Below are 17,329 nucleotides of genomic sequence, written 5' to 3'. Positions count from 1 at the left end.
CGGTGCGATTACTGAGACTCTGAGCTCATATAGTGATGGTTGGCTGCTTCAGAGCCCCAGTAATCAAACTGGTGAGGATCTCAACAATAGGGTGATGGCCGGGTGCTTCAGAGCCCCAGTAAAAGCACTGGTGAGGATCTCAACAATAGGGTGATGGCCGGGTGCGTCAGAGCCCCAGTAAAAGCACTGGTGAGGGTCTCAACAATAAGGTGATGGCCGGGTGCGTCAGAGCCCCAGTAAAAGCACTGGTGAGGATCTCAACAATAGGGTGATGGCCGGGCTCTTCAGAGCCCCAGCAAAAGCACTGGTGAGGGTCTCAACAATAAGGTGATGGTTGGGCACTTCCTCACTGGTGCGATTACTGAGGCTCTGAAGTGCCCAGCCATCACCTTATTGTTGAGACCCTCACCAGTGCATTTACTGGGGCTCTGAAGCGCCCGGCCATCACCTTATGAGGTCCTCACCAGTACGATTACTGAGGCTCTGATCTCATAAAGTGATGGTCGGCTGCTTCAGAGCCCCAGTAATCACACTGGTGAGGGTCTCAAGAATAAGGTGATGACCAGGAACTTCAGGGCCCCAGTAATCACACTGGTGAGGGTCTCATGGAATAGGGTGATGGTCAGGTGCTTCAGAGCCCCAGTAATCAAACTGGTGAGGATCTCAACAATAAAGGTGATGGCCGGGTGCTTCAAAGCCCCAGTAATCACACTGGTGAGGGTCTCAACAATAATAATAGTGTTATCACCAGTCCTACAGCTGAAGAGTTTGCTGATGACTATTAAGCTGAATCTTGACCTTGATTCTATTGGTCAGACACCTGGATACTTCCCCGGGCAGATATGCAGGAATTCCTGTATGTGCCGCCCCCTAATACATGGACGGATTGTGGCTGTGAATGAGGAGACACACAACTGATTCACTACAAGACTTCATTCCGTATAATGTACAGTTACATGGTGCAGCCGGGAGCTCTGACGCTGCGCTGTGATGATGTGACCGGGAGGCGGCAGAACGGGCAGCGCCGCCCCGGCTCGTACTCCGCTCCCTCTAACAGCCGGGCCAGGGGTCGGTGCGGGTGGTCCGGCTCAGGAACGCTATCTTCCTGGCCATCTCAGAGTTATAGATCCGCTGACAGGTCTCGTACTTTATCCTCCGCCTCTTGTCACACGGCTTCTCATAGTAACGCCTCCTCTTCACCTCGTCCACCAGTCCTTCTGTGGTCAGGATCCTGGGGAGAAGACACAGTCAGGAAACACGCACCTCAGCTGCTGCAGAACCTCACAGCACGCACCTCAGCTTCTGCAGAACATTACAAGACACACTGGAGCTGCTGCAGAACCCCATAACTTGAACCTCAACTGATGCACAATGTCATAAGACGCACCGCGGCTGCTGCAGAACCTCACAATACGCACCGCTGCAGAACCTCACAATACGCACCGCTGCAGAACCTCACAATACGCACCGCAGCCGCTGCAGAACCTCACAATACGCACCGCGGCAGAACCTCACAATACGCACGGCGGCAGAACCTCACAATACGCACGGCAGCAGAACCTCACAATACGCACGGCAGCAGAACCTCACAATACGCACGGCAGCAGAACCTCACAATACGCACGGCAGCAGAACCTCACAATACGCACTGCGGCCACTGCAGAACCTCACAATACCCACCGCGGCCGCAGCAGAACGTCACAATACGCACCGCGGCCACTGCAGAACCTCACAATACCCACCGCGGCCGTTGCAGAACCTCACAATACGCACCGCGGCAGAACCTCACAATACGCACGGCAGCAGAACCTCACAATACGCACGGCAGCAGAACCTCACAATACGCACGGCAGCAGAACCTCACAATACGCACGGCAGCAGAACCTCACAATACGCACGGCAGCAGAACCTCACAATACGCACGGCAGCAGAACCTCACAATACGCACGGCAGCAGAACCTCACAATACGCACTGCGGCCACTGCAGAACCTCACAATACGCACGGCAGCAGAACCTCACAATACGCACTGCGGCCACTGCAGAACCTCACAATACCCACCGCGGCCGCAGCAGAACGTCACAATACGCACCGCGGCCACTGCAGAACCTCACAATACCCACCGCGGCCGCTGCAGAACCTCACAATACGCACCGCGGCAGAACCTCACAATACGCACGGCGGCAGAACCTCACAATACGCACGGCAGCAGAACCTCACAATACGCACGGCAGCAGAACCTCACAATACGCACGGCAGCAGAACCTCACAATACGCACGGCAGCAGAACCTCACAATACGCACGGCAGCAGAACCTCACAATACGCACTGCGGCCACTGCAGAACCTCACAATACGCACGGCAGCAGAACCTCACAATACGCACTGCGGCCACTGCAGAACCTCACAATACGCACGGCAGCAGAACCTCACAATACGCACGGCAGCAGAACGTCACAATACGCACCGCGGCCACTGCAGAACCTCACAATACCCACCGCGGCCGCTGCAGAACCTCACAATACCCACCGCGGCCGCTGCAGAACCTCACAATATGCACTGCGGCCGAACCTCATAATAGACACCTCAGCCGCTGAAGAACCTCATTACACGCACCTCTGCCGCTGCAGAACCTCATTACACGCACCTCTGCCGCTGCAGAACCTCATTACACGCACCTCTGCCGCTGCAGAACCTCATAATAGACACCTCAGCCGCTGAAGAACCTCATTACACGCACCTCAGCCGCCGCAGATCCTCATAATAGACACCTCAGCCGCCGCAGATCCTCATAATAGACACCTCAGCCGCTGAAGAACCTCATTACACGCACCTCAGCCGCCGCAGATCCTCATTACACGCACCTCAGCCGCCGCAGAACCTCATTACACGCACCTCAGCCGCTGCAGAACCTCATTACACGCACCTCAGCCGCCGCAGATCCTCATTACACGCACCTCAGCCGCCGCAGAACCTCATTACACGCACCTCAGCCGCCGCAGAACCTCATTACACGCACCTCAGCCGCCGCAGAACCTCATTACACGCACCTCAGCCGCCGCAGATCCTCATTACACGCACCTCAGCCGCCGCAGATCCTCATTACACGCACCTCAGCCGCCGCAGAACCTCATTACACGCACCTCAGCCGCCGCAGAACCTCATTACACGCACCTCAGCCGCTGCAGATCCTCATTACACGCACCTCAGCCGCCGCAGAACCTCATTACACGCACCTCAGCCGCTGCAGAACCTCATTACACGCACCTCAGCCGCCGCAGAACCTCACTACACGCACCTCAGCCGCCGCAGAACCTCACTACACGCACCTCAGCTGCTGCAGATCCTCACTACACGCACCTCAGCTGCTGCAGATCCTCACTACACGCACCTCAGCTGCTGCAGATCCTCACTACACGCACCTCAGCTGCTGCAGAACCTCATTACACGCACCTCAGCCGCCGCAGATCCTCACTACACGCACCTCAGCCGCCGCAGAACCTCATTACACGCACCTCAGCCGCCGCAGAACCTCATTACACGCACCTCAGCCGCCGCAGAACCTCATTACACGCACCTCAGCCGCTGCAGAACCTCATTACACGCACCTCAGCCGCCGCAGAACCTCACTACACGCACCTCAGCCGCCGCAGAACCTCATTACACGCACCTCAGCCGCCGCAGAACCTCATTACACGCACCTCAGCCGCTGCAGAACCTCACTACACGCACCTCAGCCGCCGCAGATCCTCATTACACGCACCTCAGCTGCCGCAGAACCTCATTACACGCACCTCAGCCGCCGCAGAACCTCACTACACGCACCTCAGCTGCTGCAGAACCTCATTACACGCACCTCAGCCGCCGCAGAACCTCACTACACGCACCTCAGCTGCTGCAGAACCTCATTACACGCACCTCAGCCGCTGCAGAACCTCATTACACACACCTCAGCCGCTGCAGATCCTCACTACACGCACCTCAGCCGCCGCAGAACCTCATTACACGCACCTCAGCCGCCGCAGATCCTCATTACACGCACCTCAGCCGCCACAGAACCTCATTACACGCACCTCAGCTGCTGCAGAACCTCATTACACGCACCTCAGCCGCCGCAGAACCTCACTACACGCACCTCAGCCGCCGCAGAACCTCATTACACGCACCTCAGCCGCCGCAGAACCTCATTACACGCACCTCAGCCGCCGCAGATCCTCATTACACGCACCTCAGCCGCCGCAGAACCTCATTACACGCACCTCAGCCGCCGCAGAACCTCATTACACGCACCTCAGCCGCCGCAGAACCTCATTACACGCACCTCAGCCGCCGCAGAACCTCATTACACGCACCTCAGCCGCCGCAGAACCTCATTACACGCACCTCAGCCGCCGCAGAACCTCATTACACGCACCTCAGCCGCTGCAGAACCTCACTACACGCACCTCAGCCGCCGCAGAACCTCATTACACGCACCTCCGCCGCAGAACCTCATTACACGCACCTCAGCCGCTGCAGAACCTCATTACACGCACCTCAGCCGCCGCAGAACCTCATTACACGCACCTCAGCCGCCGCAGAACCTCATTACACGCACCTCCGCCGCCGCAGAACCTCATTACACGCACCTCAGCCGCCGCAGAACCTCATTACACACACCTCAGCCGCTGCAGAACCTCATTACACGCACCTCAGCCGCTGCAGAACCTCATTACACGCACCTCAGCCGCCGCAGAACCTCATTACACGCACCTCAGCCGCCGCAGAACCTCATCACATCCCTCATCACTCACCGGTTCAGGTTCTTGTACGCGGCGTCCACGTTGCCGTTCTGCACCATCACTGTGCGGGCGATGAACCGCAGGTGATTCGCCATCTCGTCCTGAGGGACATAAAGCGCCACAGTTACCCTCACCTAACTGCTAGGACACAGAACACTACAAGTCCCAGCATGCCCCACGCGCCGAGGCCCAGCAGCCCGTAAGCTTAAAGTAGCATGGCCTTCTGGGACTCGTAGTTCTACACGTGTATTTCTCACTGATGTAAACTCACAAGGTTACTGTCACCACATCCTGCACACGGCGCCGGCCACAGCAAAGCACGCCGGGAGTTGTAGGCACAGGCAGCGCTATGTATTTCGGGTAATGTAGTATTCACACTGGCCGCTTAACATGCCTGTTCTGGTCGCCCGTCATACGAGACTGACATCTAATTTGAATATCCACGCCCATAATATGGGGTCACGTGATCCGCCCACTATGGCATACTTTCACTCTCTATGTCCCGGCTCTACCATGTCACGTGTCCTCCTCGGCTGCAGCGCCTATAGAAGCTGCCCCTATAGAGAGGTGCAGAAGTCATCCTGGAGGAGGCCACTTTACAGTTTTGCACTTTCTTTTTTAATTTTTGCGAAAACCGTCATTTTCTTTATTTTATATTTTATTTCTAAAGCTTTATGTACAGTGTATGGCAGGAGGCGCTGCAGCCGATCATAGCACAGCCATTTTACCAAAGAATCTACTGAAAGACGGGAAACCCTTCCCAAGGGCTGTGAAAACACCCTACTACAATTACGCATTTGGTTGGTTTTTTTTCCCATTTTTTTGAAATTCCACCTTAATCATCCCATATGCAGCAATAATGTCCCCCAGTACATTCCCCCACACACAGTATAATGTCCCCCCAGTACATTCCCCCACACACACAGTATAATGTCCCCACAATACATTCCCTCCACACACAGTATAATGTCCCCCCAGTACATTCCCCCACACACAGTATAATGTCCCCCCAGTACATTCCCCCACACACAGTATAATGTCCCCACAATACATTCCCTCCACACACAGTATAATGTCCCCCCAGTACATTCCCCCACACACAGTATAATGTCCCCACAATACATTCCCTCCACACACAGTATAATGTCCCCCCAGTACATTCCCCCACACACAGTATAATGTCCCCCCAGTACATTCCCCCACACACAGTATAATGTCCTCACAGTACATTCCCCCACACACAGTATAATGTCCCCCCAGTACATTCCCCCACACACAGTATAATGTCCCCCCAGTACATTCCCCCACACACAGTATAATGTCCTCACAGTACATTCCCCCACACACAGTATAATGTCCCCCCAGTACATTCCCCCACACACAGTATAATGTCCCCCCAGTACATTCCCCCACACACAGTATAATGTCCCCACAGTACATTCCCCCACACACAGTATAATGTCCCCCCAGTACATTCCCCCACACACAGTATAATGTCCCCCCAGTACATTCCCCCACACACAGTATAATGTCCCCCCAGTACATTCCCCCACACACAGTATAATGTCCCCACAGTACATTCCCCCACACACAGTATAATGTCCCCCCAGTACATTCCCCCACACACAGTATAATGTCCCCCCAGTACATTCCCCCCACACACAGTATAATGTCCCCCCAGTACATTCCCCCACACACAGTATAATGTCCCCCCAGTACATTCCCCCACACACAGTATAATGTCCCCCCAGTACATTCCCCCACACACAGTATAATGTCCCCCAGTACATTCCCTCCACACAAAGTATAATGTCCCCACAGTACATTCCCCCACACACAGTATAATGTCCCCACAGTACATTCCCTCCACACACAGTATAATGTCCCCCAGTACATTCCCCCACACACAGTATAATGTCCCCCCAGTACATTCCCCCACACACAGTATAATGTCCCCCCAGTACATTCCCCCACACACAGTATAATGTCCCCACAGTACATTCTTTCCACACACAGTATAATGTCCCCACAGTACATTCCCTCCACACACAGTATAATGTCCCCACAATACATTCCCTCCACACACAGTATAATGTCCCCACAGTACATTCCCTCCACACACAGTATAATGTCCCCACAGTACATTCCCTCCACACACAGTATAATGTCCCCACAGTACATTCCCCCACACACAGTATAATGTCCCCCCAGTACATTCCCCCACACACAGTATAATGTCCCCACAGTACATTCTCTCCACACACAGTATAATGTCCCCCCAGTACATTCCCCCACACACAGTATAATGTCCCCACAGTACATTCCCCCACACACAGTATAATGTCCCCCCAGTACATTCCCCCACACACAGTATAATGTCCCCACAGTACATTCCCCCACACACAGTATAATGTCCCCCCAGTACATTCCCCCACACACAGTATAATGTCCCCCCAGTACATTCCCCCACACACAGTATAATGTCCCCAAAGTACATTCCCCCACACACACAGTATAATGTCCCCCCAGTACATTCCCCCACACACACAGTATAATGTCCCCCAGTACATTCCCCCACACACACAGTATAATGTCCCCTCAGTACATTCCCCCACACACACAGTATAATGTCCCCCCAGTACATTCCCCCACACACACAGTATAATGTCCCCTCAGTACCTTCCCCCACACACAGTATAATGTCCCCAAAGTACATTCCCCCACACACACAGTATAATGTCCCCCCAGTACATTCCCCCACACACACAGTATAATGTCCCCCAGTACATTCTCCCACACACAGAATAATGTCCCCACAGTACATTCCCCCCCACACACAGTATAATGTCCCCCCAGTACATTCCCCCACACACAGAATAATGTCCCCCCAGTACATTCCCCCACACACAGTATAATGTCCCCTCAGTACATTCCCCCACACACAGTATAATGTCCCCAAAGTACATTCCTCCCACACACAGTATAATGTCCCCTCAGTACATTCCCCCACACACAGTATAATGTCCCCCCAGTACATTCCCCCACACACAGTATAATGTCCCCCCAGTACATTCCCCCACACACAGTATAATGTCCCCCCAGTACATTCCCCCCCACACACAGTATAATGTCCCCCCAGTACATTCCCCCACACACAGTATAATGTCCCCACAGTACATTCTCTCCACACACAGTATAATGTCCCCCCAGTACATTCCCCCACACACAGTATAATGTCCCCCCAGTACATTCCCCCACACACAGTATAATGTCCCCCCAGTACATTCCCCCACACACAGTATAATGTCCCCTCAGTACATTCCCCCACACACAGTATAATGTCCCCAAAGTACATTCCCCCACACACACAGTATAATGTCCCCCCAGTACATTCCCCCACACACACAGTATAATGTCCCCCCAGTACATTCCCCCACACACAGAATAATGTCCCCACAGTACATTCCCCCCCACACACAGTATAATGTCCCCCCAGTACATTCCCCCACACACAGAATAATGTCCCCCCAGTACATTCCCCCACACACAGTATAATGTCCCCTCAGTACATTCCCCCACACACAGTATAATGTCCCCAAAGTACATTCCTCCCACACACAGTATAATGTCCCCACAGTATATTCCTCCCACACACAGTATAATGTCCCCTCAGTACATTCCCCCACACACAGTATAATGTCCCCCCAGTACATTCCCCCACACACAGTATAATGTCCCCCCAGTACATTCCCCCACACACAGTATAATGTCCCCCCAGTACATTCCCTCCACACACAGTATAATGTCCCCACAGTACATTCCCCCACACACAGTATAATGTCCCCACAGTACATTCCCCCACACACAGTATAATGTCCCCCAGTACATTCCCCCACACACAGTATAATGTCCCCACAGTACATTCCCCCACACACAGTATAATGTCCCCCCAGTACATTCCCTCCACACACAGTATAATGTCCCCACAGTACATTCCCCCACACACAGTATAATGTCCCCCAGTATATTCCCTCCACACACAGTATAATGTCCCCACAGTACATTCCCCCCCCACACACAGTATAATGTCCCCCCAGTACATTCCCCCACACACAGTATAATGTCCCCAAAGTACATTCCTCCCACACACAGTATAATGTCCCCATAGTACATTCCCCACACACAGTATAATGTCCCCCCAGTACATTCCCCCACACACAGTATAATGTCCCCCCAGTACATTCCCCCACACACAGTATAATGTCCCCAAAGTACATTCCTCCCACACACAGTATAATGTCCCCACAGTACATTCCCCCACACACAGTATAATGTCCCCCCAGTACATTCCCCCACACACAGTATAATGTCCCCACAGTACATTCCCCACACACACAGTATAATGTCCCCACAGTACATTCCCCCCACACACAGTATAATGTCCCCACAGTACATTCCCCACACACACAGTATAATGTCCCCACAGTACATTCCCCCCACACACAGTATAATGTCCCCACAGTACATTCCCTCCACACACAGTATAATGTCCCCACAGTACATTCCCCACACACAGTATAATGTCCCCCAGTACATTCCCCCACACACAGTATAATGTCCCCACAGTACATTCCCTCCACACACACAGTATAATGTCCCCACAATACATTCCCCCACACACAGTATAATGTCCCCACAGTACATTCCCTCCACACACACAGTATAATGTCCCCAAAGTACATTCCCCCCCCACACACAGTATAATGTCCCCACAATACATTCCCCCACACACAGTATAATGTCCCCAAAGTACATTCCCCCCCCACACACAGTATAATGTCCCCACAATACATTCCCCCCCACACAGTATAATGTCCCCAAAGTACATTCACCCCCACACACAGTATAATGTCCCCAAAGTACATTCCCCCCCCCACACAGTATAATGTCCCCACAGTACATTCCCCCACACACAGTATAATGTCCCCACAGTACATTCCCCCACACACAGTATAATGTCCCCCCAGTACATTCCCCCACACACAGTATAATGTCCCCCAGTACATTCCCCCACACACAGTATAATGTCCCCACAGTACATTCCCTCCACACACACAGTATAATGTCCCCACAATACATTCCCCCACACACAGTATAATGTCCCCACAGTACATTCCCTCCACACACACAGTATAATGTCCCCAAAGTACATTCCCCCCCCCACACACAGTATAATGTCCCCACAATACATTCCCCCACACACAGTATAATGTCCCCACAGTGCATTCCCCCACACACAGTATAATGTCCCCCCAGTACATTCCCCCACACACAGTATAATGTCCCCACAGTACATTCCCCACACACAGTATAATGTCCCCCAGTACATTCCCCCACACACAGTATAATGTCCCCACAGTACATTCCCTCCACACACACAGTATAATGTCCCCACAATACATTCCCCCACACACAGTATAATGTCCCCACAGTACATTCCCTCCACACACACAGTATAATGTCCCCAAAGTACATTCCCCCCCCACACACAGTATAATGTCCCCACAATACATTCCCCCACACACAGTATAATGTCCCCAAAGTACATTCCCCCCCACACACAGTATAATGTCCCCACAATACATTCCCCCCCACACAGTATAATGTCCCCAAAGTACATTCACCCCCACACACAGTATAATGTCCCCAAAGTACATTCCCCCCCCCACACAGTATAATGTCCCCACAGTACATTCCCCCACACACAGTATAATGTCCCCACAGTACATTCCCCCACACACAGTATAATGTCCCCCCAGTACATTCCCCCACACACAGTATAATGTCCCCCAGTACATTCCCCCACACACAGTATAATGTCCCCACAGTACATTCCCTCCACACACACAGTATAATGTCCCCACAATACATTCCCCCACACACAGTATAATGTCCCCACAGTACATTCCCTCCACACACACAGTATAATGTCCCCAAAGTACATTCCCCCCCCCACACACAGTATAATGTCCCCACAATACATTCCCCCACACACAGTATAATGTCCCCAAAGTACATTCCCCCCCCCACACACAGTATAATGTCCCCACAATACATTCCCCCCCACACAGTATAATGTCCCCAAAGTACATTCACCCCCACACACAGTATAATGTCCCCAAAGTACATTCCCCCCCCACACAGTATAATGTCCCCACAGTACATTCCCTCCACACACAGTATAATGTCCCCACAGTACATTCCCTCCACACACAGTATAATGTCCCCACAGTGCATTCCCCCACACACAGTATAATGTCCCCACAGTACATTCTCCCCACACACAGTATAATGTCCCCACAGTGCATTCCCCCACACACAGTATAATGTCTCCCCAGTACATTCCCTCCACACACACAGTATAATGTCCCCAAAGTACATTCCCCCACACACAGTATAATGTCCCCCCAGTGCATTCCCCCACACACAGTATAATGTCTCCCCAGTACATTCCCTCCACACACACAGTATAATGTCCCCCAGTACATTCCCCCACACACAGTATAATGTCCCCCAGTACATTCCCCCACACACAGTATAATGTCCCCACAGTACATTCCCTCCACACACACAGTATAATGTCCCCAAAGTACATTCCCCCCCCCACACACAGTATAATGTCCCCACAATACATTCCCCCACACACAGTATAATGTCCCCAAAGTACATTCCCCCCCCCACACACAGTATAATGTCCCCACAATACATTCCCCCACACACAGTATAATGTCCCCAAAGTACATTCCCCCCCACACACAGTATAATGTCCCCAAAGTACATTCCCCCCCACACAGTATAATGTCCCCACAGTACATTCTCCCCACACACAGTATAATGTCCCCACAGTACATTCCCTCCACACACAGTATAATGTCCCCACAGTACATTCCCTTCACACACAGTATAATGTCCCCACAGTACATTCCCCCCCACACACAGTATAATGTCCCCACAGTACATTCCCTCCACACACAGTATAATGTCCCCACAGTACATTCCCCCCCACACACAGTATAATGTCCCCACAGTACATTCCCCCCACACACAGTATAATGTCCCCACAGTACATTCCCTCCACACACAGTATACTGTCCCCACAGTACATTCCCCCCCACACACAGTATAATGTCCCCACAGTACATTCCCCCCCACACACAGTATAATGTCCCCACAGTACATTCCCTCCACACACAGTATAATGTCCCCACAGTACATTCCCCCCCACACACAGTATACTGTCCCCACAGTACATTCCCTCCACACACAGTATAATGTCCCCACAGTACATTCCCCCCCACACACAGTATAATGTCCCCACAGTACATTCCCCCCCACACACAGTATAATGTCCCCACAGTACATTCCCTCCACACACAGTATAATGTCCCCACAGTACATTCCCTCCCCCACACAGTATAATGTCCCCACAGTACATTCTCCCCACACACAGTATAATGTCCCCACAGTACATCCCCCCCCACACAGTATAATGTCCCTACAGTACATTCTCCCCACACACAGTATAATGTCCCCACAGCACATTCCACCCACACACAGTAAAATGTCCCCACAGTATATTCCCTCCACACACAGTATAATGTCACCACAGTATATTCCCCCACACACAGTATAATGTCCCCAAAGTACATTCCCCCCCCACACACAGTATAATGTCCCCACAGTACATTCCACCCACACACAGTATAATGTCCCCCAGTACATTCCCTCCACACACAGTATAATGTCCCCACAGTATATTCCCCCCCCACACACAGTATAATGTCTCCAATATACATTCCCCCCCCACACACAGTATAATGTCCCCAAAGTACATTCCCCCCCACACACAGTATAATGTCCCCACTGTACATTCCCCCCCACACACAGTATAATGTCCCCACAGTACATTCCCCCCCCACACACAGTATAATGTCCCCACAGTACATTCCCCCCACACACACAGTAAAATGTCCCCACAGTACATTCCCCCCACACACAACATAATGTCCCCACAATACATTCCTTCCACACACAGTATAATGTCCCCCAGTACATTCCCCCCCACACAGTATAATGTCCCCACAGTACATTCCCTCCACACACAGTATAATGTCCCCACAGTACATTCCCCCCCACACACAGTATAATGTCCCCGCAGTACATTCCCCCCACACACAGTATAATGTCCCCACAGTACATTCCCCCCACACACAGTATAATGTCCCCACAGTACATTCCCCCCACACACAGTATAATGTCCCCACAGTATATTCTCCCACACACAGTATAACGTCCCCACAGTACATTTCACCCACACACAGTATAATGCCCCACAGTACATTCCCTCCACACACAGTATAATGTCTCCACAGTACATTCCCTCCACACACAGTATAATGTCCCCACAGTACATTCCCTCCACACACAGTATAATGTGTCACGCTCCCCGGGTCCCCTGTCACGCTCCCCGGGTCCCCTGTCACGGTCCCCGGCTCCTCTTCCATGCTCCCCGGCTCCCCTGCCTTGCTTATCGGCTCCCCTGCCGTGCTCCGCCGCTCCCGTGCCAGGCTTCCTGGTCCCCTGCTCCACAGCCTTCCTGCCCCATCACCTGCGGTCCCCAGGCAGCCCGGTCCCCGCTCCCGGTGTCCGATGGCAACCCAGCCCCAGCCCGGCTCTCCTGCTTCCTCCTCACCGCTCCCTCCTCTGGCTTCTGGCACCCGGGCCGCGCGCATGCGCATTAGGGCGCGCGCGCGGTCATTGACCCTCTCTTAAAGGGCCAGCGTCCACTGACAGGAAATTGAACACGCAGGTACAGGGTATAAAGGGGTTTAATGTCCAAGTGGGCGGGGCCTGTTCTTCGTGTTTCCTAAGCTAGGAGTCAGGTCTCCTTGTCTCTGTGATATACTCACCTCTCTCTCTTCTAGAGCCGCTCCTGCCTCGCCAACCGGTCCTGCCGATCCCCGAACCCCGAACGCTGACTATCTGCCATCTCGTCAGTCCGTACCATCTCTGATCCCTGTGGTGACCCGTCCTCTCGCTCCATCGGTTCCGGACTCTGCCTGACAACATCTCGGCCTCCGAACCTGAGCTCCGTCACCCGGACTGCCATCAGTGACTCCGTGGTCCCAGGGACTTCTCCATTCCACGCTTTTGCACGGACTATCCTGCTACCTGTAGTGCTCCAGCTACCGGACCCCTTGCCTTCAGTGAGGAGTTCGGCCCAGTGGATCCACCTCCTGGGTCTGCCCGTCCACCTGGCCCTAACAGTAAGAACAGGCCATGGATCCCGCCGAAGCACTAGCGGCCTTGCAGGAGGAACTCACACGCCAGCGTGAGACCCAGACCCGCATGCTGAACTTCATGACTTCTGTGGACGCCCGCCTGAACACGCTGCAAGCGTCGGTCACATCTTCGGCATCTCGAGCTTCCACTGTACGATCCACGGCCACGGCTCCCGTGGCAGCCTCCTCGGATGCTTCCAGACTTCGTTTGGCCTCACCACCCCGGTACGCCGGAGATCCCAAGACCTGCAGAGGTTTCATCAACCAATGCTCTCTCCATTTCAAGCTGCTGCCGCACCTTTTTGCCTCTGACCAAGCCAAGGTCGTGTTCATGATGTCCCATCTAGAGGGTGAGGCGCTGGCCTGGATGAACCCCTTGTGGGAGAAGGAGGATCCGGTGACCACCAACATCCAGGAGTTCCTGCAGGCATTTCGTGGCACCTTTGACGAGCCCGGACGCGCCTCTGCGTCTGCCTCATCTCTCCTCAGGCTACGTCAGGGCACCATGACGGTGGGGCAGTATGCCATCCGTTTTCGCACCTTGGCTTCGGAACTCGGGTGGAATAAGGAGGCTCTAACTGCCGCCTTCTGGGAAGGTCTCTCGGGTTGTATCAAGGATGAGCTGGCTGGTCGTGACGTGCCGTCCACCTTGGATGCCCTGATTGCCCTAGCGACTCGGGTGGATCTTCGTTTTCAGGAACGATTCAAAGAGGTGTCCCGTGAGAGACGTTCGATAAGGCATTCCTCTCCTCCGCAGAAGTCCGCCGTACTTCAGTCAACGTCATCTGGTGTCTCCGTCCACGAGCCCATGCAGATCGACCGTTTGCGGCAGTCTGAACAACGCAGAGCAGAACGACTTGCCAAGGGTCTCTGCTTCTACTGCGGAGAGGGCACACACCTTCTACGCTCCTGTCCAGAGAGGCCGGGAAACTCCAAAGCCTAGGGTTGGTAGGAGAGGCCACCCTAGGTGCTTGGATTCTCTCAGACCCGGTTACGTGGACTGTTCAAGTGACAACGGGAGAGACGCGGTTCACGGCCGAGGCGTACCTCGATTCCGGGGCCGCAGGCAATTTCATCCAGCAGGCCACGGTGGACAAGTACCAGGTGCCTGTTACTCCACTCGACAAACCCCTCGTGATTGCCTCTGTGGATGGGAGACCCCTCTCTGACACCATCTCGTGGATCACCAAGCCGGTGGAACTACGTATCGGTGCCCTGCACACTGAGAACATCGCTCTCTATGTCCTCCCACACATGTCTCATCAAATCTTGCTGGGACTCCCCTGGTTGCGGACACACGAACCCTCAGTCAGCTGGGGTACTGGTGAAATCACCCGATGGGGCTCCTCTTGCCACGAGAACTGTCTGAAGACCATACAACCCATCCGACGACCTCCGGTTCCAGAGTCCCTACCGGGACTGCCCTCGGCCTATTGGTCCTTCGCGGACGTCTTTGACAAAAAGGAGTCAGAGGTACTGCCGCCACATCGTCCTTACGATTGTGCCATCGACCTGCTCCCGGGAACTACACCACCTCGAGGACGGATATATCCGCTGTCTCCTGCCGAAACAAGGGCCATGTCTACCTACATCACAGAGAACCTGGCAAGGGGATTCATTCGGAGATCCTCCTCTCCTGCTGGAGCAGGGTTCTTCTTCGTTAAGAAGAAAGAGGGCGATCTACGCCCATGCATTGACTACCGGGGATTAAACCAAATCACCGTGAAAAACAAATACCCCCTGCCGCTCATCCCCGAATTGTTTGATCGGCTTAGAGGAGCTCGTGTGTTTACCAAGTTGGATCTTCGGGGTGCCTACAACCTGGTCCGCATCCGCTCTGGGGACGAATGGAAGACCGCGTTCAATACTCGCGATGGGCACTATGAATACTGTGTGATGCCCTTCGGCCTGTGTAACGCACCAGCAGTCTTTCAGGAATTGGTGAACGACGTGTTCCGAGACCTTCTCTACGTCTGTGTGGTGGTGTATCTTGATGACATCCTGGTCTTTTCTCCGGACCTCCAGACCCACAGAGAGAACGTGCAGCTGGTTCTACAAAGACTGAGGGAAAATCGTCTGTACGCCAAGTACGAGAAGTGTGTCTTTGAGCAGTCTTCTCTTCCCTTCCTGGGTTACATAATCTCCGATACCGGACTGCAGATGGATCCGGAGAAGGTCTCTTCCATTCTCAACTGGCCCCCTCCTTCCGGACTGAAGGCAATCCAACGCTTTCTGGGATTCGCAAACTATTACCGTCAGTTCATCCCTCACTTCTCTGCTCTGACTGCACCTCTCTCCGCCTTGACCAAGAAGGGGGCTAATCCAAAGGACTGGTCACCTGCGGCCGACGCCGCGTTTGGCTCCCTGAAACAGGCATTTGCTTCTTCCCCTGTGCTCCACCGTCCGGAGTTAAACTGACAGTTCACCTTGGAGGTGGATGCCTCCTCCTCGGGAGCCGGAGCAGTGCTCATGCAGAAATCCTCCTCCGGGAAGATGGTGACTTGCGGTTTCTTCTCCAAGAGCTTCTCAGCGCCTGAACGCAACTACACCATTGGTGACCGAGAACTATTGGCAGTCAAATTGGCTCTGGAGGAATGGCGCTACCTTCTGGAGGGAGCAGTGTACCCCGTGATCATCTACACGGACCACAAGAACCTGGAATACCTGCGGTCCGCTCAGCGACTGAACCCACGGCAGGCCAGGTGGTCCTTGTTCTTTGCCAGGTTTGATTTCCAGCTCCATTTCCGACCTGCGGACAAAAACGTACGTGCAGATGCCTTGTCCAGGTCATTCATGCCCTTGGAGCAGGAGGAGGAGACATCCCAGCCCATCATCTGCCCAAGTAAAATCATTCCGGTGGCTCCTGTCACCCTGGCCCAGATACCGCCTGGGAAGACCTATGTCTCTGAGACTGACAGGCAAAAAGTGTTGCACTGGGGCCACGCCTCGAAAACAGCCGGCCATGCTGGTCAGAAGAAAACATGGAGTACGATTGTACGTCATTACTGGTGGCCATCCCTTCGCACAGACGTCGCGTCTTTTGTCTCAGCCTGCTCCTCTTGTGCCAGGAACAAGACGCCCAAACACCTGCCATATGGCCGTCTTCTGCCTCTGCCTATACCCTCAGTTCCGTGGCAACACATAGCAATGGACTTCATTACGGACTTGCCTCTGTCCTCCGGACACACAGTCATATGGGTCGTGGTGGA

At 53.3% G+C, this 17,329-nt stretch overlaps 1 protein-coding gene across 1 annotated transcript; it reads right to left on the bottom strand.

Moving 5' to 3' along the window:
- Positions 1-918: 918 nt before the first annotated feature.
- On the bottom strand, positions 919-5,193 carry MRPS21 (mitochondrial ribosomal protein S21). The gene is made up of 3 exons (XM_075329655.1): positions 5,051-5,193; positions 4,792-4,880; positions 919-1,231 (listed from the first exon to the last, which is right to left on the bottom strand). Exons 2-3 carry the CDS (start codon positions 4,872-4,874, stop codon positions 1,051-1,053), a joined length of 264 nt encoding a protein of 87 aa, XP_075185770.1. The 5' UTR covers positions 4,875-4,880; positions 5,051-5,193; the 3' UTR covers positions 919-1,050.
- Positions 5,194-17,329: the final 12,136 nt, after the last annotated feature.

Source organism: Anomaloglossus baeobatrachus, chromosome 12 (assembly GCF_048569485.1).
Source record: "Anomaloglossus baeobatrachus isolate aAnoBae1 chromosome 12, aAnoBae1.hap1, whole genome shotgun sequence".
Lineage (NCBI taxonomy): Eukaryota > Metazoa > Chordata > Amphibia > Anura > Aromobatidae > Anomaloglossus > Anomaloglossus baeobatrachus.
Note: the sequence above shows the minus strand (reverse complement) of the source record. Positions and strands in the feature narration are given on the sequence as shown.